We start from the raw sequence: 27,556 nt of genomic DNA on the forward strand, positions 1-27,556 counted from the left end.
TGTGACTTTAGCTGACGGCAGTAGACAATAATGTATGTAAATGCAAGAAACAACACCTCAGACTCCCCCTAACCGCCCCCTGGCTCCGCCAATGCTTTATTTTTTTTTATCTTAGCAACTTCATTTGCTGATTAATGACTCTCATGGCATTGAAAGGGTTAACGAAAAAAACTGAAAAGCTGTTTACTGTTATTTTGTTCTCCCCACCCCCAAATTCCCTCGGCGGGATCTAAAATCGTTACCATACTTCTGCTTTGATTTCATACCGGCAATGATAAACCCACCTTGAACATTGCAAGTTAGAAAAGAATACTAGATGTGTAGAAGAAAAATACTGAAGACAAAATTTGATAATTAGGATAAATAAGGGTTCCAAACCAACAGTCATTGATTGGCACAGAGGAATGCATCGTTCAATTTGTCATAGATACCCAAACTTGAGTGTCACACAACGTTCTGTAACAATAAAGATAGGAGATGTTATTGTCTGAGAGACTGTCACATGATTGGTTATTTCACACGCTGCAATGGAAAACACATTTCTCTTTTGTTTTTGCTCTTTTCTAGGTTACTTTGGGAGGAATGTTCATTGGCATCGGACGCAAAACCCCAGACTGCCAAGGGAACACCAAGTATTTCCGGTGCAAGTTCTGCAATTTCACTTACATGGGCAGCTCTTCGACGGAACTGGAACAGCACTTCGTGTCAGCGCATCCCAACAAAATGAAAAGTGTGCCTTCTGTTCCCGAGGCTGGGAAAGATGCGACCAAACCGGAAAAAGCCACCAGCAAAGGCAGTCCAGCAACAGAACGCCACCTACCACGTCCCGTAGACCCAGAGGACGTGGGCAAATGGCAGGACAAGGTCACCATCAAGGCCACGGATGACACCCCCATTGGCTACTCCGTGCCCATCAAGTCGGTGGATACCAGCTCCAAACAGAACGGCATGGACTCTACCTGTTACTTCTGGTGTCGGTTTTGCAGCTTCAGCTGTGAGTCCTCAGATACCTTAAAACTCACGGATCACTATAACAAACTGCACGGGGAGAACCAGCGCCCTGGCTACTTTAACCGAGACCTGCCGGACAAAGCGAGCAAACAGGGGGCCGCACTTGACTCCCCGAAAGAGCGCGCCCCTCTCAGTAAATCCGACGGCGAGCTCTCGGCGCAGGCAGAGAAAGGCGCAAGTTCAGCCCGAAAGAAAGACAAGGCAGCGGAGGAGAGCGTGGTCACCAGCTATAACTGTCAGTTGTGCAAATTCAGGTATTCCACCAGTCATGGGCCTGACGTGATCGCTGTGGGACCCCTGCTCCGACACTACCATTACATTCACAACGTCCATAAGTGCACAATTAAACACTGCCAGTACTGTCCTGGGGGGCTGTGCGGCCCTGAGAAACACCTGGGGGACATTACCTACCCGTTCGCTTGCAGGAAGAGTAATTGCTCCCACTGCACCCTGTTGCTCTTGCATTCGTCCCACGGGGTGGGAGGGAGTGCCAGGGTAAAGCACCAGTGCGACCAGTGCTCCTTCATAGTTCAGGATGTAGATACACTGCTGCAGCATTACGAGACAATGCACAGCAGCAGCAGCAGCCCAACCAAGGCTGAGAATGGCCAACAGGGAAGTGATGGCCCGGGCACCAGCGAAGACACTGAAGAGCACTGCTGTACCAAATGCGACTTTGTGACTCAAGTAGAGGAAGAGATTTTTCGACACTACAGGTAACAGACTAGACAGGTTCAATATAACCCTACCCACCCCACACCCCACCGGATGGTGTGTTTTTACATTGAGTTAAAAATCAGATGGGGGCTGAGCTAGCACAATAACCAAGCGTGAAGAGTTTTAAAAATCATCCCTTTCGATTTGGCCCCACAGCAGGGCAGATCAACTGGATTGTTTTGTGACGGTCTATCGTTAGTCTGTCATCAGGTTATCATAACTAGCTACAGTTCGTTAAGAGAGCTTAGTAAATTGTGAAAACATGTCACCAATGCAAAACCTTAGTGTGCACATGTTCTGGTGTACAACATGTGCAGTTTGGCTGATCTTTGTACAGGAACTATCCTGGATTACCGTCAGTCTATGCCACACACCAAGGGCTGAGATGGTTGCGATTCGCTCTTGTCAATCTCGGGCGTTATCTGCTCGGACTTGTCCTGAGGCTTAAGAAATGCACTTGATGCAACTTCAAAAGTTGCAGTTTTTCTTATTGAACTGATGCGGGGAAAGCTAAACCTCAAGTTATCTTTTTGTTTGTCTGTGTGTCTTAGGAGGGCTCATAATTGCTACAAGTGCCGTCAGTGTAAGTGGAGCGCCCCAGGCACTCAGGCGTTGCTGGAGCATTTCAACACGGCGCACTGTGTGCTCCAGGAGGCAGTGAGCAGCAGTAACAGCACCAGCAGCGGAGAGTCTCCACCCCCACCACCACCCCCACCTCCTCCTCCTGGGTCCATCGACCAGGAGATGCGGCATCAGCGCCCCCCAACCCCGAGTGATAGCAACAGCAGTGGCCACCCCCTGCCTGCCCCAGCTCCAGCCGAGGAGGAGGGCCGAGGCGGGGCCGAGCCCTCCAAGGAAGACACCAAGAAGCCAGGCTGGGGCGTCAAGGAAAGCACCGGGGAGCTTCACAAAGGGGGCCCGTACCCGGCGACACAGGCCGCCACCAGGCTCCACACCGCCTCCCCCGGCACCTTGGGCCAGGAGGGCCACAAGAACAGCCGCAGGGCTCCGGAAGAAGTGGACTCCGGGCGGCCCGTCTATGGGATGCAGACCGCTGACTCCAAGGGCTTTCCAGCTGGAGGAGGAGGAGGAGGAGGTGGTGAAAGGGACAAACCCCGGGCTCTCACTCCACAGTATCCAACATCTACTGAACTCAACAAGGCGAGGGAGGAGTCACAGACTCTACTGCGGGTAAGGTTGGATTGGTTACTGTCAGTCTGTTGCTTCTCACCTACACACCCACACACAAGATAATGGTACGACCCATTGAAGCATCAATCTTACAGTGTAACTTCCATTTATTCTCGTGTACCAAACCCATTTTCAGTCAGTAGAGAGTCATGTTGGGTTACAATCTAGGTGGAAAATATGGTTAGGTGTCTCTTAATTCAGAGACAGAGAAGTCAATGCAAACTCCCTACTTGACTGGGATGGTTTCTTCAACGGGTTGCAAAAGCTTGTTGGTCTCAAGACTCAGTCGCTGAAACCAAGAAAGAACTAAGAGATGATCTAAGCAGTTTGGATTATTTTATTGTAAGATCTCAGTTATTGTAGCAACTCTGCCTCTCCTCCTTAATTAGTCTTTCCATCAAAGTAGAGGGCCTTATATGACACATTTGTTTACTGGCATGGGGAAAGGATTACCTTGTAAATCTAAGGGCCCAGTTTATTTTTAAAGAGAGGTGGAATAAGGCAAAGGCATGATGTTGCAGTATTTGTCACAGTTTTAATCCTTATGGTGATGGCATAACATACTTGACATCCAGTAAGAAAAGGCGAAAGTGAGGACTGCAGATGCTGGAGGTTAGAGTCAAGTGTGGTACTGGAAAAGCACAGCAGGTCAGGCAGCATCTGAGAAGCAGGATAGTCGATGTTTCAGGCTAAAGCCCTTCATCATTAAGAAGAGTCAACCAATAATTGCAATTGATAATAATTGATTATTCTCCAACTTTTACAACCTTAAGCACATTATAAATAGCACATCCTGACGACTTCAGTGATGTCTACATTGAGTTTGAAAAACCAGATGGAACTAAGATTTTGAAAATGGTGGACAGAAGAGTAGAGCAGATACATTGACTGCAACTAAATAAATCACATTGTTGATGTAGGAAGCATTTCTGAACCTTGACAGGGATGATATTGTTCTTATGCCCTCCAAGACTTAAGCATATAAGACTTTTATTTAAAGATCTTGAGCAGTTTTGATTTACTTGTTGTATTTTTCCTCTCATTATGTAATACGAAAATTGTTAAAAAAGGGTCCTTCTTTAATGAGAGTGAAGTTAGCAAGCCAGGGGTGCTAACTTAATGGAACTTGGTGTGAAATCGGACAAAGGTGGCAGAATTTTTAATGACCTCAACTGAGTTGAAGACAGAAGCTAATAATGATTGGATAGTTACACTTAGAGACAACAGAAACATGGATTAAAGTTACCACAACAAAAACTGAGGCAGCATCAGAGTGGGGTGATATTATGGAGGTGGAAATTGATATCTTGCTGATGATGTGATTGAGCACTTGAATGTCCACCCTGGGTCAACAGTCTGGTTTAGTCTTAGCAGAGTTGTGAAACACAAATAAGGAGTTGGTAGCTAGGAAACAGAGTTTGTAGGGTTATTGAAGATAATGGCTTCAAACTTTCCAATATTGAATTGGAGGAAATTTCTGCTCACGTACTAATGGATATTGGATGAGCTGGCTAATAATTTTAGAGATCAGGGAAGGATCATGAAAAGGGCTGGTGAGATATAAGTAAGCTATAAATAGATTTTAATTTCACTGCAGTTATTTTGTATATAATTTTTTCATTTAATGAAACAGAATATGATCACCTCTCCTTGAATCTCTTTATTTCTGCACTAGATTACTATTGATTGCACTTTCAACTTTATTGCTCAAGGGATGCAATTAGATTGTCTTGTAGAAATAACTATTATAATTTGAGATATTCAGAATTTTGTGCTGGTAATAGTTATAAGGTTTCAAAACCATTAATATAATAATTTCTTCTTGCAAATACTGTCAGATGAAGTAGTTCTGTGACCAAATGATAGAACCTGGCCTTCTGGGGTAAATTATTCTTCAGTACTGTCACCAAGGAAAACATAGAAAAACATGATGCAAATAATTTAACTTAGGTTTGTTTGTATGTCAATAATCTTTCATGCTTCCAATTTCCCTGTTTGGGCGTCCAGTTCAATATTGATTCCCATTTAATATGTGATAAGATAAAAATGCTGAAGATGGGTACCACAGAAATAGGTGTAAAGTCTTTATGTTGGAAATATTTTTTAATCAGGGCTGAACACCAACCAGTGCAAAGCCATTTCTAACCTTACAATGTGGATTATTGAATCTTGGAATCATCCTGTATGATAAATGGGGCAGAAAGAGATGATTCATTGCGGTAAACACTTTCAGTAATAATTTGTATTTACCTAAGAATACCTGTGTCTAGAATAGCAATGATTCCTTTGTGATTTCAGAAATATTATGCAGGCTTTTAGCAGCTATCATCAAGAATATTGATGGTTGTAACTTGTATCTCTTTTTGTTTTGGTTCAAACTTGGGTCATCTTGTGAACTTGTCTATTTAAAACTTTGTAGATTAATTGTGAACTGTATTAGATATATAAACAATTGAGAATGGGATCCTCAATCAATAATATTACATGAAAAGGTCAAGGGAATACAAAGATTGTTATTTTGGAGTACAGAAGGAACTTCTTCACTATTTTCAGTACTTTTGTAAAAATGACATGCAATTTCAGGGGAATAATCTATGTTATAATTGGCCAGCAATTATGATAGGGTGTGGCTAGCACACATAATTGAAATAGTCAACTTGTTGAGGCATTCTGCAAAAATGATTACACCAATCACATGCTCATTTGTTTTCTTCTATTCTTGTGCTCACTATTTCCTTTGCCAGTTGTGATTTATTTTAAAGTTAGGCAGAAATAGCAAACAAAATCATTTGAGGAGTCATGCTTTGGTGATGTGACTCCTTGGATTAGTTGAGAGAAGTTTCACTTTACATCCGTGACTAGCTTGTTGGATTAAAAAGTCAATTTTAAAATATTTCTGCATTCATAAACTTTATCTGATTTGGAAAACCCTGGATTGTCTCTTTAGGTTTCTGTCCTCTCTCCTGCCAGTGCTGAATCTCAGTTGTCAGATCACTCTTGGCATAACCAATAAATCTTGCATGTCCTCAAAAATGCCATGGAAAATCAATTTATTGTAGATGCACTTCTGTTTATGATTTTGGTTTAATATTTAGTTCAGTACCACAGAGAACAGAGACTGAGGGCAGAACTTTAGATTTTTGGATCAAGACCTTGATGGAGTTAAAAACTGACCACACATTGTCATCTGGCAGTGTTTTTCTCTGAAGTGACCAATCAATGGTCAGAGGCTGCACTAGCCATCAATTTAAGGATGGTCTCTTAAAGCTACAGAGTGATGGGAGGACCTGAACCATGGAAAGTGGTCCAGCCTGCTGGAGCAAGTAAGAGATAGAGATAGATAGGTAGATAGAGAGAAAGAACTCACCTCTTGAAATGCCTTTCTCACCAACTTTAAATATTTATGAATTAAAAGAATGACTATACCTTCATTGTGAATCCCTTCTACAGGGCACCTGTGCCTCTGATAATTGTCTGTTAATTGGCTACTCACTGCTTGCAGATGGGTACCCTTCTCTGATCTCCCCTTTGATCTCAGGAAAATGACCTGTAGCAGGGTCGTGCTGGAAGAACAAGTGGCTGCTCCATACAGGGTGAAATTGCAGCTTATATATCAATTATACATCCTATTTGAGTGTTGTAGTAAATCAATAACTTGTCTTCATATAACATCTTATCAGTTTGTTAGGATGTCCCCAAGTGTCTCACGTAATATATTTACTTCATGAAGCTTTTTGATTGCCAAACTGGAAACATTTTGAAATTTCTAAACTCATCACAGCATTCAAAGTCAGAGGAGAAATGAGATTCATAAATTTCTGCATAAATAGAGCATTTAACTGAGCATAGCCCCAAAGTGCCTCAGCAAAACTGAGGGGAAAATGTCCAGTGACAAGAATCTTGCCTGATAGACAACAAGGTGGTTGTCTTCATCAGAGACAAATCATCAGAGCCCCACTTGCTCAAAGAAACATTTTTGACTTAACAGTCTTTATTGAATGCATTCTCTCTACCTGAAAGTCAAAAGTATGGCCTTGTTTAGAGATTATAATGTATTCAGCCATTATCACAACTCCACCATGATTGAACAGTCAATAGCAGCATACAGCATTATCAGGACCTATCCAAGTTAAACACTTTGTCCGAAAAGTAATAAGCTATATAAATACCAGACAATCACATCTCCAACACAAAAAGTCCAGTCACATTCCCTTGACATTCAGTAACAGTGCTTTCACCGAAAACCTGAACTTTCTTGTGATTGTTTTTGAGCAGAAAATGAACTGGATAAGCCATATTAGTGCTGTGGTAACAAGAGCAGAGACTTGATGTTTTGAAAATGGCTCAGCATGGCGTTCCTTCAGTACATCTGGGGAACATGGTCAGCATGGGAAACGCCTGTTACTGCCTATTATAGCAACTGTACAGGCAATAATTGCAGCTTTACCAGCATTGTCCAAATCCCAAAACAAAAACAAGTGAATAAAAATACTTTGCACATAGCAAGGTCTGACAAAAAGCGAATGACAGTTATAATGGAATTTTGATTGAGTTCGATCAGGAAGAATTTTGTGAGTGCATCACATGAGTTTCTTATTGTTTTGACCATGTCACAGGATTTTTTACAATCACCTGAAAGACAGCAGACTTTAACAACTTACTTAAAAGCTGACACCCCCTGTGCCCACAGGACTTTCTCAAGTCAGCGTTGGAGAGTCAGCTTAATTTTGATAGTTGCTTGCACTCACAGCCTTAATGAAAGATGCAGATGTCATGAAGGAATGTTTCCAATTGATTGGGAATGTAATATATAAAGTTTGTTCTCTAACATTTACCTGCAATTGGATATTGCTACAAGACACAGCATAGACAAGACTTCATTTAACGGATCAGCCTGTTCTCTGTTAACACCTTGCTTGTAATTACTAGTCACTTTCTTTGAGCACGAACAAGCATGATGTTGGAACTGGCTTTATTATTGTGAACATTGCATGAGAGAGCATGGGGAATTTGAGAAATATTTGACTAACATCAAATATAGATCAAATTTGTTGAATGTATTTGAGCTTTTCTTTCCCCATAGATATATTATCCCTTGTTCTATGACTTCTGAATGTATAGAACCATTGTTGGTTCAATATGTCTCGACTATTGGCTCCTACTTTGTGATCTGAGAAATCCCTCTTACATGAATGATGTAAGATAGGTGGGATTCCGGCTTCACCCAAGGTCCGTGGAATGCTTTTTATAGCATTGAGAGTGGGAGAACTGGTAATACACCCCTATGGGGTGTCAGACAAGGGTGGATAAAGTTAAAAATCACACAGCACCAGCTTATAGTCCCACAGGTTTATTTGGAAGTATAAGCTTTTGGAGTGCAAATGCAATTCTATTGGATACATTCTATTTTGTTCAAAAAACAAAATCTGTAGGCAGTCAGTCCATGCGACATTTTATAAATTCCTACTTTGGGAGTAGAACCGGTCTGACTCAAGGTTGGAATATAGACAGACTCTAAACTCACACCTTCAGTGTATTGTCTGAGCTGAAATGTTACCTTATTTTTAGTAAAACCTTAAGTTATCTTGGGAATGTAACTTGAAAGAAGTACTGGGATTTACATATTAATGAATTGAAACCTGCAACCCATTCTATGTGATTAAAGGCTTAATAGCAATCCAGGTTTGTTCAATACATTGCATCAGTTGTATGACACTTTGATCTTTTACTATAAATTCTGTGTCCTATGATCCTGCGCCACGAGCTACCTTACAAAACAGCAGCGCTTTAAAAGCTTGTACTCCCAAATAAACCTGTTGGTCTATAACGTGATGTTGTGTGATTTTTAAATGTATCCACCCCTGTGGGAGGAAGCCCATCGTGCAACCCTAATGCTAACCAACAGCAAATGTAGATGATTAAAGTTTGCACCTTCTGGCTCTCGCTAGGTTAAGTTTCATATTTTGCATGGCCAACTATGTATGTTCCTTGTAAATGTGGAAATGATCACGGTGTTCCGTTGTAGCCATATCTTATTTTTATTGTTTGTCTCAAAAATCCAGTATTTGATGGCAGCATTTCTCAGGACTGTATGGAAGGGAGTGACTTTGTGGCTGTCAGAATGAGATAGTGTTAACTTTTGGCTTGTTTCCTTTGGGATTTAATTCAGCATTGGATGGTAAGTGGTGTCTTGCATGGCAAAAATTGCATCATCCCTGCTCTTTGTCTTCATGCCTCCTTCTGGTTTCCTATTCAAAGAAAGCTTATGGATCATTTTACAAATTATTAGTTTTCATATAAAATGCAAGGGAGCAAGAATTCTTGCAACCCAGAGTTCAGCTGCTTTATGAGCTTTCTGGAAAACATTTTAATACACCCAGAATGTTTGACTCAATTGGAATTGATTCATGAAATATCAATATGTAACAGATTATTTTATTTGGCTTTGTGGTTCCATTGGAAACTTCTCTATGATGGCTTTAATGTCTTTGCATTAAACTTGATTAAATCTTGTTCACAGAATATCAAAAGCAAAATTATAATAGGTTCAGTTTTTGAACAGAAGATCTCAACCCAGATACACTTGGCATTTAGATTTACAGATTTGAAGTGATACAAATGTACCTGCATATAGTAACAACCTTTTAATCCAATTAATTAAAAATTTCCATTTTGGCTAAATATATTTGCATTTCTGTTGTGTTCAGGACCATGAAGCCCTTAGTTGCAAGTCACAAAATGTCTTTTGGTTAGCTTTCAAAAGGATGTAGAGAACTTGACTGTGTAGTGTACAAAGGAATAGGTGAAATTGCAGATTTTAGGTTCAGATTCCAAGAGACATGTAATTAATTTAACCAGGCCTTCATATGTACTTCGTGACTGAATTTTTAGTGAAAACCCACCCATGTGTGACACTTGAAGTGCCTGTATAAAAAAGAAAATTGTATAGTGATAAAGTCCTTTTTGTTTCAGCCAAGGTGTCAGCCTTGGCTGATCAGTCACACACTCATCTCTGAGTCAGAAGTACTTGGAATCAAGCCCCCACTCCAGAACCTGAGCACATAATCTAGCCTGACATTCCACGGCAGTAGTGGAGTTATAAATATGTAAGATGTATAACATTATCTGAGTACTATCTTTCAGATAAAATATTGAAATAAGATTGCATCTGCACGCTTAGGGTAATACTGCAAGCGTTACACTGCCAGATCTTGTAAATGATTCCAATAAATGACCCTGTTTTCCTTGCCTCAGCATGGCTTGGGTGATTTCATGTTCTCTGATATTAAATGTAATGATGCAAAGCTGAAGTTGGTTTCCAAGAATGTGAATAAGAATTTTAGCTGTGCAGTTGTTTTGTCATTCTTCTGTATGTGGGCCTTGCTGCCAAATACAGCCATTTACTGCCCATGAGATGATAGCAGTGGAGCTTTTTGAACTGCTGCAGTCCCATTGGTTCCTGGCATTTTGATCCAACCGAATGATTTGCTGAGCTACTGAGGTTAGCTCTGAATCAACCATGTTGCTGTGAAACTCAAGTCACATGTATATCAGACCAAGGAACATTTTTAATTCCTGCAAACCATCAGTGAACCCATTTGTTTTTCTATTATTGGGACTGTTTCATGGACACTTTTACTGATACCAAATCTGTATTTTCTACTTTATTTCACTGAACCTAAATGACTTCTATGACATGATTTGAACTCATTTTCCTTGGATTTTCTTTTACAGTCTTCTGAATTATTAGTCCAATAACATAACACCTATGTTACCAAACCCATATAACTGCTCTGTTTTATGTTGAAGTATTCCACACAAGCTGATGTTGTATGTGTTTACCTGACAATTGAATGTTTTTGCCTTGGAAAATTGCTATAGGTTTGGCAGGCAAGGAAGCAATCTGCTGTGTTTCAGCAAGTGAGAATTAGAAGTTTAGTGTGAGTTGGGATGGTAATTGAAACCTGAAGGGAAAATTTGAATCAACAGCTGGGAGTTTAGTATTGTACCTTGTGCTCAATTTTATTTTCCAAACCTCATGGATAACATTTGATTATTTGTTGATATCATCACAAGTTGCCTATTGTACTGACGAAAGGAGAGGTTTGCAGTCATGTAGCCATATTCATGAACTTGCGATGTTCCACTGTGCTTTACACAATGCCAGTTAAATACTTTTTGTGACAGTTGTAATGTAGAAGACATTATGCACCCAACAGACAACCATGAGATAGTCACCAGATAGTCTGTTATAATGTTGTTGGTTGATGAAAGAAATGATGGCCATTTCACAGGGAAAACTCACTTGCTGTCCTTCAAATAGTGCTGTAAAATATCTCATACTTGCCTGAGAGGCCAAATAGATGTCACTTTAACATCTCATGTGAAATAAGTAATGTCTGATAGTGAAGCACTCCCACTGTATTTTACTGGAGTGTTGGGTTAGAGTATGGATAAGAGTTCAGAAATGAATGACATGAATGTGGCTATGCCCTAGTTATCTTTAAGTATTGAAGCAGTTTAGGCAAGCACTGCACTCAGACCTACCAGTAAATGTGCTGAGTTGCATTTCTGTGAAATACTTAATGTTTCCTTGAAAACAGTTTAGCACCACTTTCATTATGTTAATTCCTTTTGATAGACTTTATAAGTGGAAAAAAGAAAAATATTGAATACAGCCCTTCAATATGATTGTCAAAATATAGTTTAGATTAAAGAACTCAAGCCATTCTATTGATCAAGTCAACAGACATTAATATGAAGACACATTAATGCATTTCTAAAACAACCCACAAATAAAAAGACTGAGCAGTGATGAGAAAACTTGGCTACATGAATCATTTTAATCAATTCTTTGTCTATCATAGCACATGACACAGCAGAACATTTAATTCTACTGCATTATTAAACATCACTATGTGGCAATGTTTCTGAACTGTGTAGCATTATTAAGTGTAGCATTTAAAAATTATTACAGACTGTACCATGTTGGACTGTGGTACAGATTGTAAAGTTAGAATTTCGTCCCTGTGAAATCTATTCCAATTGCCAATGCATGAGTCACCAATTTTCTTATCAATATCAAATTCACTCATATACAGAACAACCTTGATTATCCAAATGAGACGGTTGAGGAGTATTTTGCTCGGATAACTGAGATTTTGGATAACGGATTGTTCGGATAATGGATAGCGTTTTTATGGGACCTTGAGAACTTGTTCGGATAATCTGAAATTCTGATAATTGATGTTTGGATAATCAAGGTTGTTCTATGTAATAGAGTTTTCATATTAATTGTTTGGAGTGAAACTGCAAATTAAATAATATTTAAGAAAGGAATATTGGTTGTATTTAAGAACTGTTTGGAATCTGATTACTCTATAATGAGTCTCTACTTTGCTGAATAGATAGAACAATATTTTAAGAAGCTCAATATCATGAAGAAAAAGCAGTCAGCTTGATCAGCATCCTGTCCAACAGCTCAAACACTGGTCTGTGGCTGCTATGTGGATTACCTACAATCTTCTAAACTTATGATCATCTCATTCTCTGGCTAAGGACATCAGGTGCATGGAAACATCACCACCTCCTTTGTTCCTTTCCAAATCACCATCTTAACTTGGACTGGTATCATCAGTCCTTCAGTTTGCCATATATAATGGTTATCTGAAAGACCTTCATCAAATGGACTGCAGTGGCTTTCAAAGAAGGCTCACCATCACTTACTTATGGGCAATCAAAAACAGGGAACAAATGCCAGTGAATCCTGAACATTCATTAAAAAAAACAATACAGTGACAGACCTGTTTGGTGCACTGTTTTTCTCCACAATCCCTTATGTGATCTCTGCTGATAGTGAAACTGAAAAGATGTGGCAAGTTACTTTAGTGAGGGTAAGGTAGGTATATTTGAGGATTGATATCTGAAAGGTGTGAGTACTTTTGGTCACCTGCCTTTTGTTCCCTGGGGACAAATGGGAGAATAATTAAGAAAAGCAACTTAAAAATAATTATTGAATATTAATTTACTTTCTAGGTTTAACACACAAGACTTTCAGATTGCACAAAAATAATGGGCGGAAAGCTTTGCAGGATAATAGCATACTTTATGCATTGAGAGCCTTCTTATGGGACCCTTGTGGGCATGATGTTTCCAACATTTTTAACCTCTTAACAGAAGTTGTAGGTCCAGTTAGTGCAGTCCACTCCTACAATTCAAGATTCTTTCATTCAAATAAATGATCTAATAAATTCAGTAATGTGAAAAAAACAGAAAACAGAAATAAAGTACAAAAAGTTTGGAATTATCAGTTAATTTAAGTGCAGTGATTTTTGATTAGGCACAACTGCGGTGAATCTAAACATTTACCTTTTCTGGATTGACTCTGGGTGGACTCTGTGAATTATTAGTACTAAATTCTGTGTAACTAATTGTCAAGATAACCAGCTTTTTGGCACGTGGATCACGATGAACACATTCCTGTACATTGATAGCTGTGTAAATAATCACTGCATTTGAACAATTGATAAAAATGTAGTGACTTGTTGATGCCAGCTGACTATTTTACAATAATTTACTTTATTTCTCTTGTTCAAGCCAGGAAAGCAACAGTATGCAAAATAAAATTAAATCCTGATTCACAGATTATTTTACTTTCTGAATACTTTGGACCAGATTTTACAGTAGTAATGATGGCAAAATTGTCTTTGCTGTCACTCATTTATTCATTCATTTATTCATGTATGTGCTTTCCAGGCAGGTGCATGGTCCATTGTTTGCTGATGCTCAATTTTAAGCTGTTTTCTTGTCAGTTTTTGTCAGCGGTCATTTGCCATTGCTTTTCACTGTCAGGCCAAGGCAAGGAGTTTGGTCCCAAGTCTACCTCTGTTGGAATGTGAATCAAACTCACACTGTTAACAATCCGAATGATATGCTAGTCATCTAGCAAACTGAGCTATCTGATCCCATTACAGTTGTCACTCCTCTGAAAGAGAAGGCAACATTTGGATTCTGTGAATGCACAGTTAAACAATGAAATCAGATGTTATTGTCAGTGATTTTGCGTTTCCCTATAAGGTGCAGCGTTGAAGCTCTCAGAATGTATGCAATTGGAAGCCATTGAACAGACAAAAACTTGTACTTTCACACTATTAATGTTGCTGCAGAAGCCTTTGGGGGAAGTTACACTCTTTTGAACAAGGTGCAGCTTTTTAAAATCACAATAAATTTTTAATTGCTGGTAAAGCTCTCCAGCCATGGTAAATTAGTTTTATATTTGTAAATGATCACGCTTCTGCATTATGTTAAAATATACATTTAGAAAACTTTTTATATAATATTTTAGTTTCTACTTTAATCCCATGTGCATGTTACAGCCCATTCAGCCCAAAGAGTCCAGGCTGGTTTCTGTGTGTGAACGTGTACCCTCCCATTTTTAGTCATCTAAATCTATTGTTGCAACTGTCAATTCTTTTCAAAAATACTTTTTTCTAAAGTGTGATTTTGGGTTTCACCTTGACTAGGTTGGTTTCAAATTCTATTGATGCTGATTATGATGATATGAGATTTAAATTCTATACCAAGCATTGAATGTATAATTTTGGTTGACATGCCAGTTCAGTACTATATGAGTGCAGTGTTATTGCAGATGCTGCTTGACAGTTCAGATGAAACTTGAAGATCTCATGGTGTTAGTCAAAGATGAACATGGAATTCTTCTTGTGTCCTGACTGATATTTCTTCTCACAAAACAGCAACTCTAATAAACAGAATATGGGTGGCACAGTGGCTCAGTGGTTAGCACTGCAGCCTCACAGCGCCAGTGACCCGGGTTAGAATCTAGCCTTGGGCAACTGTCTGTGTGGAGTTTGCACATTCTGCTCGTGTCTGTGTGGGTTTCCTCCAGGTGCTTTGGTTTCCTCCCACAGTCCAAAGATGTGCAGTTTAGGTGAATTAGCCAAGCTAAATTGCCCATAGTGTTTAGGGATGTGTAGGTTAGTTGTATTAGTCAGGGGTATATGTAGAGTAATAGGGTAGGAGAATGGGTCTGGGTGGGTTACTTTTCAAAAGTTCCATATGGACTTATTGGGTTGAAGGGCCTTTTTCCATACTGTATACATTCTATGAACTGATTTGTTATCATACTGATATTTATTGGATATTGCTGGGGCAGAATAGCTGTTGCATTTGCCTACATTACTGCAGCTATTACATTGAAAATGTACTTATTTGATTTTTTAACTTTTTATTCCATATTTGTTTCCTATGAATATATGTATGTCAATTTTCCCTTCACATTTTAGACTTTACATAGTCAATGGCCTTTGGATAGAATATGCTGTAGTGCTATTTCCAATTAAGTTACAACCTATGAGTAAATTTAAGCACAATTGTGTATGTCACAGTATGTTTTGAAAACTTACATCAATGACTTTTATAAAGCAAAATTGCCTAGGATCTGCTTGAATTGAACATCTTTTGTCATTTATTGGTTAATGTGAAAAACTGTCTAGTGCTCAAAGAATGGAGCTTCTTGCAAACGTTCTCCTCATGTTGAATCACTTTAATCTGTATCTATGTAAACTGCAGTAACACAGACAAATACAAAAGCAAATTCCTCCACATTTGCTTTATTCATTTGTATGTTTTGTATTGGCTCTGTGTTGTAAAGGAAACTTTGATAAGTGGAATAAAATCCACTGGGAGCTGCTTTTGTGATCTGTGCCTGAAATCATTTTTCTTAATACCTTAACAGCTGTAAAATAAATTAGATTTTCATCCTGTCTGGCCAAGCTGGATTCAAACCCAAGTATCTGAGCGGAAGAGAGAATGTTCTAACTCTGTCTCATCCAGCCTCTCTATCATATAAACTGCATGCTTTGAAATGTTTTCCAAAGCTATCCATGTTATATTGCTGTTAATTGAATTTTAAACTTAAGCCATTGGACTGGCACAGGCTATATTCATTAGATAATTTCCAAGGGGGGATGTGTTTGTAACGTTGAACCATTTGAATTTAGCATTTAATTTGGTCATCCCCTAAATGAGCGTTGGAAAAGAAATAAAGCAAGCTTTACTCCTTTCATGACCTCAGGATGTCCCAGAGATTTATGGTCTATAAGTACTTTTTGAAGTGCAGTCTCACTCAATGTAAGAAATGCGAGAGCACAGCTCAGGCATTCATAACCAAATAATTTGTTTCTTAGTGGTGATGGTTGAGAGATAAACATTGTCTGGGACAGTTGATGATTGCAGTTTTTTTGTGCCTTATCATTTTAAGATAAAAGCTTTTTAATATTTGAAGTGAAAGTTAAAAAAAGGTGTAGGTCAGTTGTAATGTTACTTTGTGATACTGCTGTCTTGTGTCATACATCTTTGCCTGTTCCTGATTACTATTGAAGTGTGTGGCATTGGAAGCAGTCTATATAAACGTAATCTACATACTCCATTGCATAACGTAAATCTATATGAAGCAATATTTAAAAGTAAAGCCATAATCTTTTCCAGTATATTTATTATAATTAAAGTCTTAAAGAAGTCAAACTAATATCCAGACTGGAGTACCCATATAACCATATGTCAAAACGTATAAGGATCAGATAACATATATCAAAACTTGGAGTGTTTCTAAAGATGGTTAGAACTCTTCCAGCTTTAAATTCACATCAGTCTTTAGTTTACAAAATTATATTTTGTATAATTTCTGTTTTAATCACTTTACCGCATCTCTTGTTGGATCTCGTTTGGTTAACTCTACCAATCCTTATTCTTCTTCTTTCACAATGGAGCTAATTGCTTCAATGGGAAGCACTCATGAATTAGGATGGTTGAAAGCTACAAAGAGTCAATGAAATGTTAAGTACTGATGAATTAGGATTTTTTGAAGCAACCAGTAGAGGTGATTTCATTAAATATCCTCTCATTATTGCTTTGTCAAACTGGACTTAGTTTTTCCATCACCTAATATACAAAAAAACCCTGGGATTTGAATGAGAGCCCAATAGATTGAAGTGAAAGCTACCAAAAAAAATGTATTGCAATATAAAGTTTATTTTCTCAGAGCAGTTTCTATACTTGTACACAAAGCTAATTTTATGTGAACTACATAATTAAATTTAGCATGTTACCACTTTTTTTTATGAATGCAGCAGTGTGTGGTACATTCTGCAGTTTATTCTTCAGTTGTTCTGAATCAGCTCAACCTCAGGCCAACTTTCTGTCTCACTGGTCTTTCTAGGCCTTTGGATTGCTTTCAGGCAGGGAAAAAAAATCACGAAAGATATGCATAATGCAGTGAGGCCACTGCAGTGGTGTTTTTGAGAGTATGTTATAGCGCAGCTTGTTGTTTTATATGGCTTCTCTATTAGTGAGGGAGCTGTGTGCCATGTGTGTTTTATCAGAGGTCACTCTATACAGGCCGTACCACTTACAACCAGGTTTCATAAGAGCAAGTTCTGTCCATACACAGATTTATCTCATTTCCTTCTTTATAAGTTTCTGATCAGAACAAATGGTTTTTTGAATTGTTGACCACTGTTATCCCATGATCTAAGGTGGCCTTGGACCACTTCTGTCCTATAGCTGGCCCTGTTATTATCCATTAACGTTACTTAAGCATCTAACAAAAAAACCTCAATGTTTTAATAAGTGGTTGTGACATCTTACTTCAATAACACATATGGTTATGGCTATAGGATTTTCCTTATGTGGTTTCAAATGATTCTCTTTGTTGTTTGTTTTTTTTTGTAATGTACTGTATTTTACAGATTACTTCAAAGCAAATAGCTATGAATGCAAAGTGATTAACAATAATGGAAAGTGGATGTGAATCAAATGATTTTTGACTAAAAGCATTTGATTGGGAGAGAAACAATCTCACTGTCTTAAATTTACTCTCTGCCTTTGCTGTATTTTAAAATGTGATGTAAATAGTGTGGCATGTCTAAACTTACATTTTATTTTTAATTGAGAAAGCAATTAACATTAAAATTTCTAAATACAATAATTTATTGTTAAGTCACAGAGTAGCCTTGTGCCCTTGCTTAAATGTAGAAAGACTGTTGATGTCGTACAATACTGTGAACAGTATCTGAATAGAAGTTTATACTCATTGTTGTGAGATGAAGAGGAGTGAAAGCCCTCAGTCTGAATAGAGTTCAGATGGAATCGGACTGACTAATGTAGCCAGTGGAACATGAGGAAAAACGACAGTCACATCAATTGTTTGATTACCTCCAGAGAAAACAGCAGGTTGTATTTCTGACATACCCAAAGTTTTGCCAAAAGTTTCTCAAGTAGTTGACAAGAAGGAATGATATTGAGCAGTACTTTAAGTAGTTGGGACATGTTTATGTGAATATAACTGTCATAAAACAAAAGCTGAGCCTGTTCTGAAATTTAAATAAAAATAACAGATTCTTAAGGATCGATTCTGAAAAGACCAAATATGTCACCTTCCTTCAAAAATACTCTGTTACTAGTTTCCAAGAAAGGAGCAATTTTTCCTTAATCTTTGGAATTCCCTCCTTAAATCATTTTGCCTTCTGTAATTACCTGTACAGTGAATGTACTTCCCATTTGATCTCCCTTTTTAAAAATCATTTTACTACTTCAGCCGGACTCCTAGTCTTGCATCTTAGCCCTGTGTCTGGACATTTTTTTCATGTTTAAAAGTAGTATTTAAGTTCATTATGTTGTCAGTATTGTCATATCTTTTTTCATCCTGGAAGGAGGAGGAGAGAAGACCATAACAGGTTTCAACCCTGCACTTAGTTTCCAGTGAGTGATCACTTTGGTTGCTTTACTTCTGTAAACTGGGGAAGGTGAGGAAAGTTGCAGTATGTGAGAATTTCCCTGGCTGTGTTGAGAGAATTTCACATAGATTAGTGAGTTGTAGTTGAGATCTCCCTGGGGATTGTGTACCTGTGCACTCCATAAGGTGTGCTTATTTACAGAACGACTGGGAACATTTAAACAAAATTGAATTTTATGTTCTGTGAGAGCAATTCTTTTTGTTAAATACAGGTTTTATTCTTGTTTACAAGTAGGGAATTGTTGCCCTATTTATCTCCTTTCATCTTGTCTTTGGCCCCTTTGAAATGATAGTGAACTAATTCATCTTATGATGCTAAGAGGCTGTTTTTGAATACTAACTGAAGGGCATGGGTTTGGGGTAAGCAAATGGAACTGACGTTAAAGCTTGACCACATTCTTATTGAATGATGAAGTAGGCATGAGGACTATATGTCCCAGGCCTGCTCTTACTCCTCAGTTTGTTACTAAAACATGTGCTGCTTGAGAGGAGTGTTTTGTTGTTACTCAAGTAGAACTATGTGGCATCGCCAGTATGCTCGAGGGCTTCACAGTGCTCTTCAGAAGAACTGTAATGTGTAGTTCATATTGATATATATAAAAAACATATTTTATTAATTTGGTTGCTTATTGTTCTTAGTCCTGTAATTAGGGGCAATTTTAATCATTCTTTTACTATTCGTATGATGACAGTGGGGTAATCCAATACCCCTTAATTTGTGCATTTAAGGAGGAGTAGTGAGATTTCTGGGATTGGGGAGAAATTTGTAATTTCAGCCCAGCCTCCTACAATATGAACTCAGATTAGCTGCATTGAACATTATTTAAAATTGAAAGAATGGCAAATTGTTTGATGTGGTCCCACATTAGCAGTGTTACCAGAATGTCTAATTGACACATGCAGTTGATTTAAAGCAAATTTGATCAAATTAGAAACTGGTTCAGTCAGAGTCTGGAGCATTTAGCAATGAGTTTAGCATTAACAAATCTTATTAAAAATACTAATACCAAAGAACTACTTGTATGGATAAAGGAGTCCTGTGATCAGAGGATTTCCCTCCAATTTATACTCGAAGCTGTTAAATCCCTGGTATATTTTTTTTCTAAGCAAGCAATAATGTCTGAATACTTTTATTGTCCTTTGCACTTATTTTAAATGTAGACTTCAACAAAGGACAACTCAATTATTTTATCCATATCTTGCAAGTGGCAAATAAAATGGCTTTCATTTTAGGCATTTTTCTATAAGGTTATGGTAGGTTAGGAGTAATGTGTGAGTTCTTTCATGACATTTATGTTTTTGAAAAGAGCCTGTTTTACAGCTTTAACAGGTAAACAGTTTTTCAAAAGTGTTGAGATGGAGTACTGGATAGTTGTTACTCCAACAAAGATTTAAAAAGGGGTTGGGAGGTTCATAATAGCATGAAGTTTAAAGGCTATACACTTTCTCAAATTTTACGTTTCACTGTGAAATTGCCAGCTTTTGGAAATTGTTATGCTATAGGCCAAGGCCTGCTATAAGCTTTAAAGTTCGGAAATTGCCATGACACCAATGCTGAGTTAGAAGGTGGAGGTGAGGTAAGGTGGTGAGATGGTGCCATGTTTAGAAGGCAGGGTTTTTAGGTACAAAAGCACATACCTTATCATGGGACTTTTCAGACTAGAAATCAGGCCTAACAGGTCGACTAGGGAGGCCATGATGCTCAGACAGAGAGCTCTATGGAAGCCTATGCTGCTTCAGAGCTCACAATCCCAAGATTTCAGGTCCGACACTTTGGGTGGTGGCTAGATCGAAGCTTCCCAATCAGTAATTAAACTTTCAACTTTCATAATTCCACTTCTCTTACTGTTGCTATCTGAAATGGCCTGTAAATGGAAAGTATGTTGGTGTGTAGATATGTAATTTGTAATCACTTAAATCAAGAACATATCAAACTTAGTAACCTGATTAGCAGCCAAATAGTAAAGAAAAACTTAGTAGGAGCAAATTTGGAAAATTCTATCAAACCAGCTCACTTGCCTAAAAATTGCAGAATTGAATAGATTTAAGAAAACATATTTGTGTGTTGGAAGGATATTTTTGCAACAAAGCTCTAGTATAGCTGCTACTTAAATGGAAACATATGCTCAAATGTATTTATAGATTTGGTTGTGCAATTACATACAATGTGCTTGGTGTATCAAGGCAGAACTAGCTTGAAGCTTAGAGGGAGCAAAGCAGTTTTTAGTGACATGGCATAACACACTCATGCTATTGGTTTTTGGAGTATAGTTCATTGACGTCGCTGCTCTGGCATAGCTAAAGATGAACTAACTATGAGCTGTGAATTTAAGGAAAGATTGCAATATTCTAACCAGAAATAAAGTTCAAATCTGAAGTAACTGGTTACTTACTATTTCAATTTGACACATTAAGACTCAGGAGTTTACATACTGTTACCACCATTGATCTAATGATTCCTTAGAGCATGTGAAAGAAATAGGCTCATAACTGAAGCCAGGAGGTAATTAGTTGATTATTTCTTGGGTAGTTTGAGCATGCAGCTTAATGGACCCCATTGAAAATCAAGGAATCACTTTCCTCATTTATGAATTTTTTTTCTAAAAGTCCCTTCATTTGATTGTTCTTGAAAGAGACGGTTAAAAATGAAAATTAACGTATCTAGAGTAAATAGAATGAAATGCACAATGGCTAAAGTGTGCAACAGTTCATGAGCTGTGTCTCAGAATTCATGGAACTTTCGAATATATCTGAATTCATAAGTGCTTGGCTACTCTAAATGAACTGGGTAAGAAAGGAATTTTTGGACAGAGTTGAATGGCTCATGAAAGAAACTTGTAGAATTCTGCAATGATTTACTTCATAGCTGATAATGTTTGCTCATTTTGTTAGACATCCTATTGTGTAACCTGATATATAGAATGAGGACTTGAGATCTAAAAATAAATGTAAGTGCTTATTACCTGTCCTGCGGACCGTCATAGCAATTTTAAAGATTTGCTCATGGCGATATCACATGAAGCCAATGCATCTGCACAAATTTCATGTATAGTGTAATTGTATGGAATACAATGCAAATGATTAGTTATATCCCCTGAGATTTTATTTGGTTGATTTTAAGACTGTTATGCTAGATTACCAATGAACAATAATTATCATGAATAATTATTAGAAATGTGAGAAGAAATCATTAGTGAATTAAAAAATAATTTAGGTTGTGAATAAAAGAGACACATGGGGCAAGACCTGCAACCATTTGGGATAAAAGAATATATAACCCTGTCAGCAAGATTTTTGGAAGTAATGTTTCTTTTCCTCTTATTTTCAAATGCCATTTAAAAATTTTACTTGTTTAATATGGGAAGCCACTACTTTTGATTGCAGTCAGTGTGCATCTAAATGTCACTATTGGAAAGCGTTTGAATATTAGCCTGTTCTCTGAGTAGTGTTTCAGACCACATCCAAACAAGCTGATTAAAACAAAAACTTGTATTTAATTCTGAGGAATATGAATCGTGCCTGTTCCTGGCTCAGTATTGTCTCAAAGGAATAACATGACAAAAGAATGGTATATAGCACCCTAGCAACACTGTTCAGTTGAAGAAATTATCTAACATCATTTGGATTGATGACGACTCTCTGTATAAGAGACAATATCAATAATAAATTATGAAAAAACAACTGCAGGGAGATGGTAACCAGAAGTGGGGATGATTGAAAATTGACAAGTAACTTTGCAGTGCCCTTTGAGAATTCTCTGCATTAATTCAGCTAATTGAGCTGGGCCAGGTGTGTTATGAGCACAGCTGTTTGTTTTTGAACTGTGTAGCTGTTAATGACATTTTTGATATCTAGAGAAAATGGGAAAAAAAGGCAACCACCTTGTTACTCTTCTACCTTAACTTCAACACTCCAGTTCTGCCATATTCCCTAATTTCACGAATGCCCCAGCTTTAACAGTACATCTGGACCATTTATGGCAGTGATGCAAGATGTTTACGTTGCCTACATGCAATGGATTTGAATTGGAGGAAACTGGAGTATCTGAGCATAAGCTCATTTGTTTCCAATTCCTCATTAAATTTCTGAAGGCAGAAAAGAGTCAAAGGTAGAATTGGGTCCTTTTACTGTATAGGCGCTGTGTAGATTCCAGAATTTTTAGAAAATCATGGTTAACACACAACATTATTAGTGCAAGACTATCTCTTCTCTATACATTTTTCATCTGATGTGAGACTGATATTTTCTTTTCCATCACCAACAATGCAATGTGTTTGTACTGAACAGTTTAAATATCTCACATTACAGAAGCCAAATTTGTAAATGTCACTAATATTAGTCTCAGAAGAGAACCTGGTCAGGATTGTTAGTTTGTATTCCTTGCAAAAGTGTCTTTAAAACTACATTATGGGTACAGGGGCTAGGCTCAAAGAGTCTGTGTTGACTTTTATCCTTTGCACGATCTAAAGTCCTAATTCTGTGTGCCTGCTTTGTTTGCCTATTCTCTTTATTCCTATTTCCTTCAACCACCTAGATACATGCTGGCATGGCCCAAGAATTTCCTCAGTGTAACACTTGCTCTGTTGCCTTAACTTTATCAGAGATTCAGTAGAAAGCCCTTTTGTATGTGAAAACTGAGTTTCTGTCACAGTTTGTCTTTTGAGCCTAACTCTGGTAATGGATTCCAGTACCACAACTCTCTCTGTGTTTCTAATGAAAGTTCTACAAGAAAACAGCACTGTTCAACTTTGAAAAACTATTGAATGCAAAGTAACAGAATTGTAACCATTAGCTGTTACTGCACTCTTCAACAATTTCTCACTTCCCAAGTAAAATTTCTCTTTCTACCTAGTTTTTTAGTTCCTCTTTTTCTCATTGTTTCTCTTCACTTCTCTCCCCTTTGTATCTCTTTTTTTTCTTCTTGCCTTTTCCCTTCTTTCTCAATTTGAATAATTATTATGTGGATACATCCGTGTATAGATCAAAAGTGGACACACAGATGGTCAACCATTTCTGCTTTTCAAACAGTCTAAGTTATGTTCTAAGTTGTGTAAGATGACATTGTAAGCTCTATTCTGCATGGTCCAAACAGGCTGAATATTAAGTGAAATATTTGAACGTATTGCAGTTGTGAACTAACTTAAAAAAAACTTGCATAAAAAAATCAGTGTGGCATGCTTCCAAATTGGAACAAAATCTAACAGTTCTATGAAGATATGCTTGTTACCTATTCTTGCTTGAAAGATTACCTCACATACCTCCAAGGCATGAGGTGAGCTGAAAAAAGAAAGAACACTGGTGTGAATTTTTTTGGTTGTTGATATCAAGTTTGAAAATCGTTTTGGATTGTTATCACAGTGTAAACCATTTTTTATGATTTGTCCATCAAGTTCTTGTTTTAAATTTATAGCAGTGAGTGATCGGGTCACCAGGCACTGAGAAAAGGCTCCCAGAATAAACTAATTTATTCAGTGCCTGGTACAGGTATCACTTTAATGTTGCTGGGTCACTCCCACAATATACTGAGTGGGGACGTGGAAGAAAAACTGAGGCCAACACTGCACTGAACTTAGCAGACACCCCTAAAGCTTTAAGTTATGTTGATAACTTAATGAATGATGTTCAAGAAATCAAATTTACATTTGTTGCATGTTTCAGTTGTATAAAAATATATCTATAATGTAACTGTGGTGCTGTCTGCAATTTGATGTGTTTAAATTAGCAGTTAAATCTGTTGATGTGGCATATTTTCTTTGGCTGGATGTTGCTGCATAAATACAATACAAACTAGAAATGTCTGTTGGGGAGGAGTTTCTTCAAACTGATCATCTGGTGTACTGTTTCGTTAACTGTGGTTTTCAATTGCATCTTATGCAAATTACCGTTTGAAGTTTTTAAATACAAAGGCTATTAATGCCATTTCTGTCTCCATCCTTACTTAAGCTTCCATTGTCACTTAAACTCTTCTTCCTGTTCTTGTCACCACTGGGCTCAAATTCTCCACATTCTCCTCATCAATGTTTCAAGATCTATTCTTTATAAGGCCCAGAATCATGCAAAATTTGCTCTCTCCACTCCGTTCTCCTATTTCCCATTTTAGCTGACTATTCACCTAATCCCCATTACATTGAACTTCAGCATTGCCTTTTCCTTTGAAACCCATCTGTTGTGTGGCCCTACTTTCATAACCTTCTCCAGGTTAAGTCTAAATCTGGATCATCTAGTTGGTTTAAGACTATCTATTTATTTCTCCTACACCCCCACTTCTTGCTCCTCTCTTGATGTCACTGTCAGTGTCAGGGCATCAGTTCCCTCATCTCTAACGCCTGGAACTCTCTCCCAAATCTATCCAATCTTCTGCCACCCTCCATACCTTTAAATACTTCCTATGGAATATTTATTTGCCGTTACTTTCATTACTCCTCCAGCTGCTTTTCTACTTATCAAGATGTAGAATTTCAAATATCTTTCACATGATCATGATGCAATTATATTATAATGAAAAGGTAATTGTTTTCCTTAGACAGTGCAAATTATCTTAATGTAACATTCAAATTCTCCCAACTGGCCAAAACCAAATTATATTCTTATTTAGGTTTCATCTATGACATTTGCATTGTTTTAGAGTCTGTCTCTCTATTGTAAATAATATAGTGTATTTAAGATTGCACTTGTGTCTCCATGAGACCAGACCAGTTGGATTGAAAACCAAAAGCAAAATGGCCAGGGCAACATTGTTGTTGATGTGTAGACCAGACATGTTGAAAAAAGGAGAGGTGATGTGGCATCAGTGCAAAAATGTTCATCCCTTCCACCGATGCCACAGGCAACTAGGAGACATGCCACCTCACCTGTGTTGAATTTAGTGTCAGATGTTTTGAGGTTTAAGCCCTATCCTTGCGATAGTGGGGACAAATCACGAGTGTGTTCTTCCAAATAACATTGACAAAGCAGTTTTAAGCCGAAGGGAGACTTGGGGCCTGCTCCTGAGGGTGAAAGGTGAAGGTGGAGAGGTGGAAATGCAGAGAGGCTTAGGCGTCAAATTCCAAGCCTGGGATTTCAGCTGCCAAAAGCTCAGTCTCCAAGGGTGGAGGGATTAAAATTGTGGAGTTACCAGAGGCGAGAACTAGAGAAGCCATGTCTCAGAGAGTTGTGGGCAGCAGGTGGTCACAGAGATCTTGAGCTCCTCCAAGTCAGTGACTAACTTACATACTTAAGAACAACATCACCAGCGGTGATCAAGAGATTATCTAATGCATCACTATTACCAATGACTACATTTTAAAGTCAATAACTGAATTAATCAGATAAATCCAGAAGTGGCTGTGAATATGTGGTCTCTTATAGGTGAGGGGCAGCAGTTCACCTTGGAAGCTCCCAACTAGAATAGTGTGGCTTTGTCTTATGTACCAGAGGCTTGTTCTGTGATAAATTTTGCATGTGGCTAACTTGTGATTACAGTAGTCATGCTCAATTAGCAAGCTTCTTGAAGATTTTCAGCTAAAAGCAATTCACTCTGATGACTTAAAAAATCCTTTTGTTATTAAAAGCAGAATAATTTGAAATTGTGCTTTGGTATTTGTCTCGCTATTAATAGGAGTGGACATGCTATTTCTACAAGTAACTGCTCACATGGGATATTGACTTGGTATCACATTGAGGACCGACCTAATGGCATCAATTGTGAGAGCAAAGTTTGAGTTGCTTATTAATGTCATCTCCACTCTGAGATATGTTATTGTCTTTGTAATGCTATTCAGAATGCTACTTAAAATGTAGTCCGCTTGTGTATGCTTACAACTGTTTAGCTATTGCTACCCATTTTCAAGATTCTGTTTGCAGTTCTTTATTTTCATTTAAGCAATATAGATGTCATGGCTTTTAGTGATCACAATAAGCCCTATGGTACATGTCATGTGATTAGGCCACTTGTAGCATTACAAGTTTCTTTTATTGGGTGATGCAGAGAATATTAGAATTTTGGGATATTTATATTAGCCTGGTTGTATTCAGTAGATGACATTTTCTTAAATGGTTGAATTTACTTCATTAGTAGTCACCTCAAGATATATTTCTTCAATATTGTAAAATAGCTTAGTCGCTTTCAATGTGACTTTTACAGTGAAGAATTGGGGAGAATAGAGACTAGCAATTATTTTATACTTTAATATACACCTCAAAGCATTTTGATGAATTTGAAATACAATTATTATGAAAATACTGTTTTCTGGACAATATTGTGCATAGTAAAAATGCCACAAATACCACTGAGTTAAACAGTTGATCTGTTTTTAACCGTGTTAAGATATGGACATGAGAAGAACTACTTAATGTTTTCTTAATTGTGCTGCAGAAGTATTAACATTCAGTTAAAGTTGAGCAGGCTCATTGGCCTTCAGTTTCGTAAATACAAAGCTAAATTTTGCTACTTCTGTTCCCACCACTGAGGTAAAGCAGATATCATGTTCCGGTTTCAGGAAAATAACATGAAGAACCAAGGAGGTAACCCTTTTGCCAACACTTCACTAAAGATTGCAGGGCACATATTTATTATGGAAATGGCAATAACTTGCAATGAAACACCAAAGTATTCAAAATGTTGCCCTTAGCCAAAAACAATTAAGCTGCATTGTAGTATCCTTTTACAGGGATGGATGTGTAATGGGGCCACGTGTGTGGAATCACTAAAGAATACAAAACCTGACATTTGAGTGAAGTTCCATCTTCTCCCAGTTGTTTCCTGCATTTCATAGTGACAATTCTGAAGGCATTGTTTCAGCAAACATTGTATCTGTTAGTGGCTACATGCATCAATGCATTGTAAGT

General features: G+C 37.8%; 1 protein-coding gene across 10 annotated transcripts in view; it reads left to right on the forward strand.

Annotated features, from left to right (window-relative positions):
• The window catches only part of trps1 (trichorhinophalangeal syndrome I), a 222,174-nt gene that overhangs the window by 12,149 nt on the left and 182,469 nt on the right, over window positions 1-27,556 (forward strand). For all 10 annotated transcript variants that reach the window (XM_072571237.1, XM_072571242.1, XM_072571239.1 and 7 more), the window contains exons 3-4: window positions 568-1,727; window positions 2,280-2,919. In XM_072571237.1, the coding sequence (XP_072427338.1) occupies window positions 568-1,727; window positions 2,280-2,919 (1,800 nt within the window). The remainder of the gene's footprint in view (window positions 1-567; window positions 1,728-2,279; window positions 2,920-27,556) is intronic.

This window comes from Chiloscyllium punctatum, chromosome 5 (genome assembly GCF_047496795.1).
Source record: "Chiloscyllium punctatum isolate Juve2018m chromosome 5, sChiPun1.3, whole genome shotgun sequence".
In the NCBI taxonomy this organism is placed as follows: domain Eukaryota; kingdom Metazoa; phylum Chordata; class Chondrichthyes; order Orectolobiformes; family Hemiscylliidae; genus Chiloscyllium; species Chiloscyllium punctatum.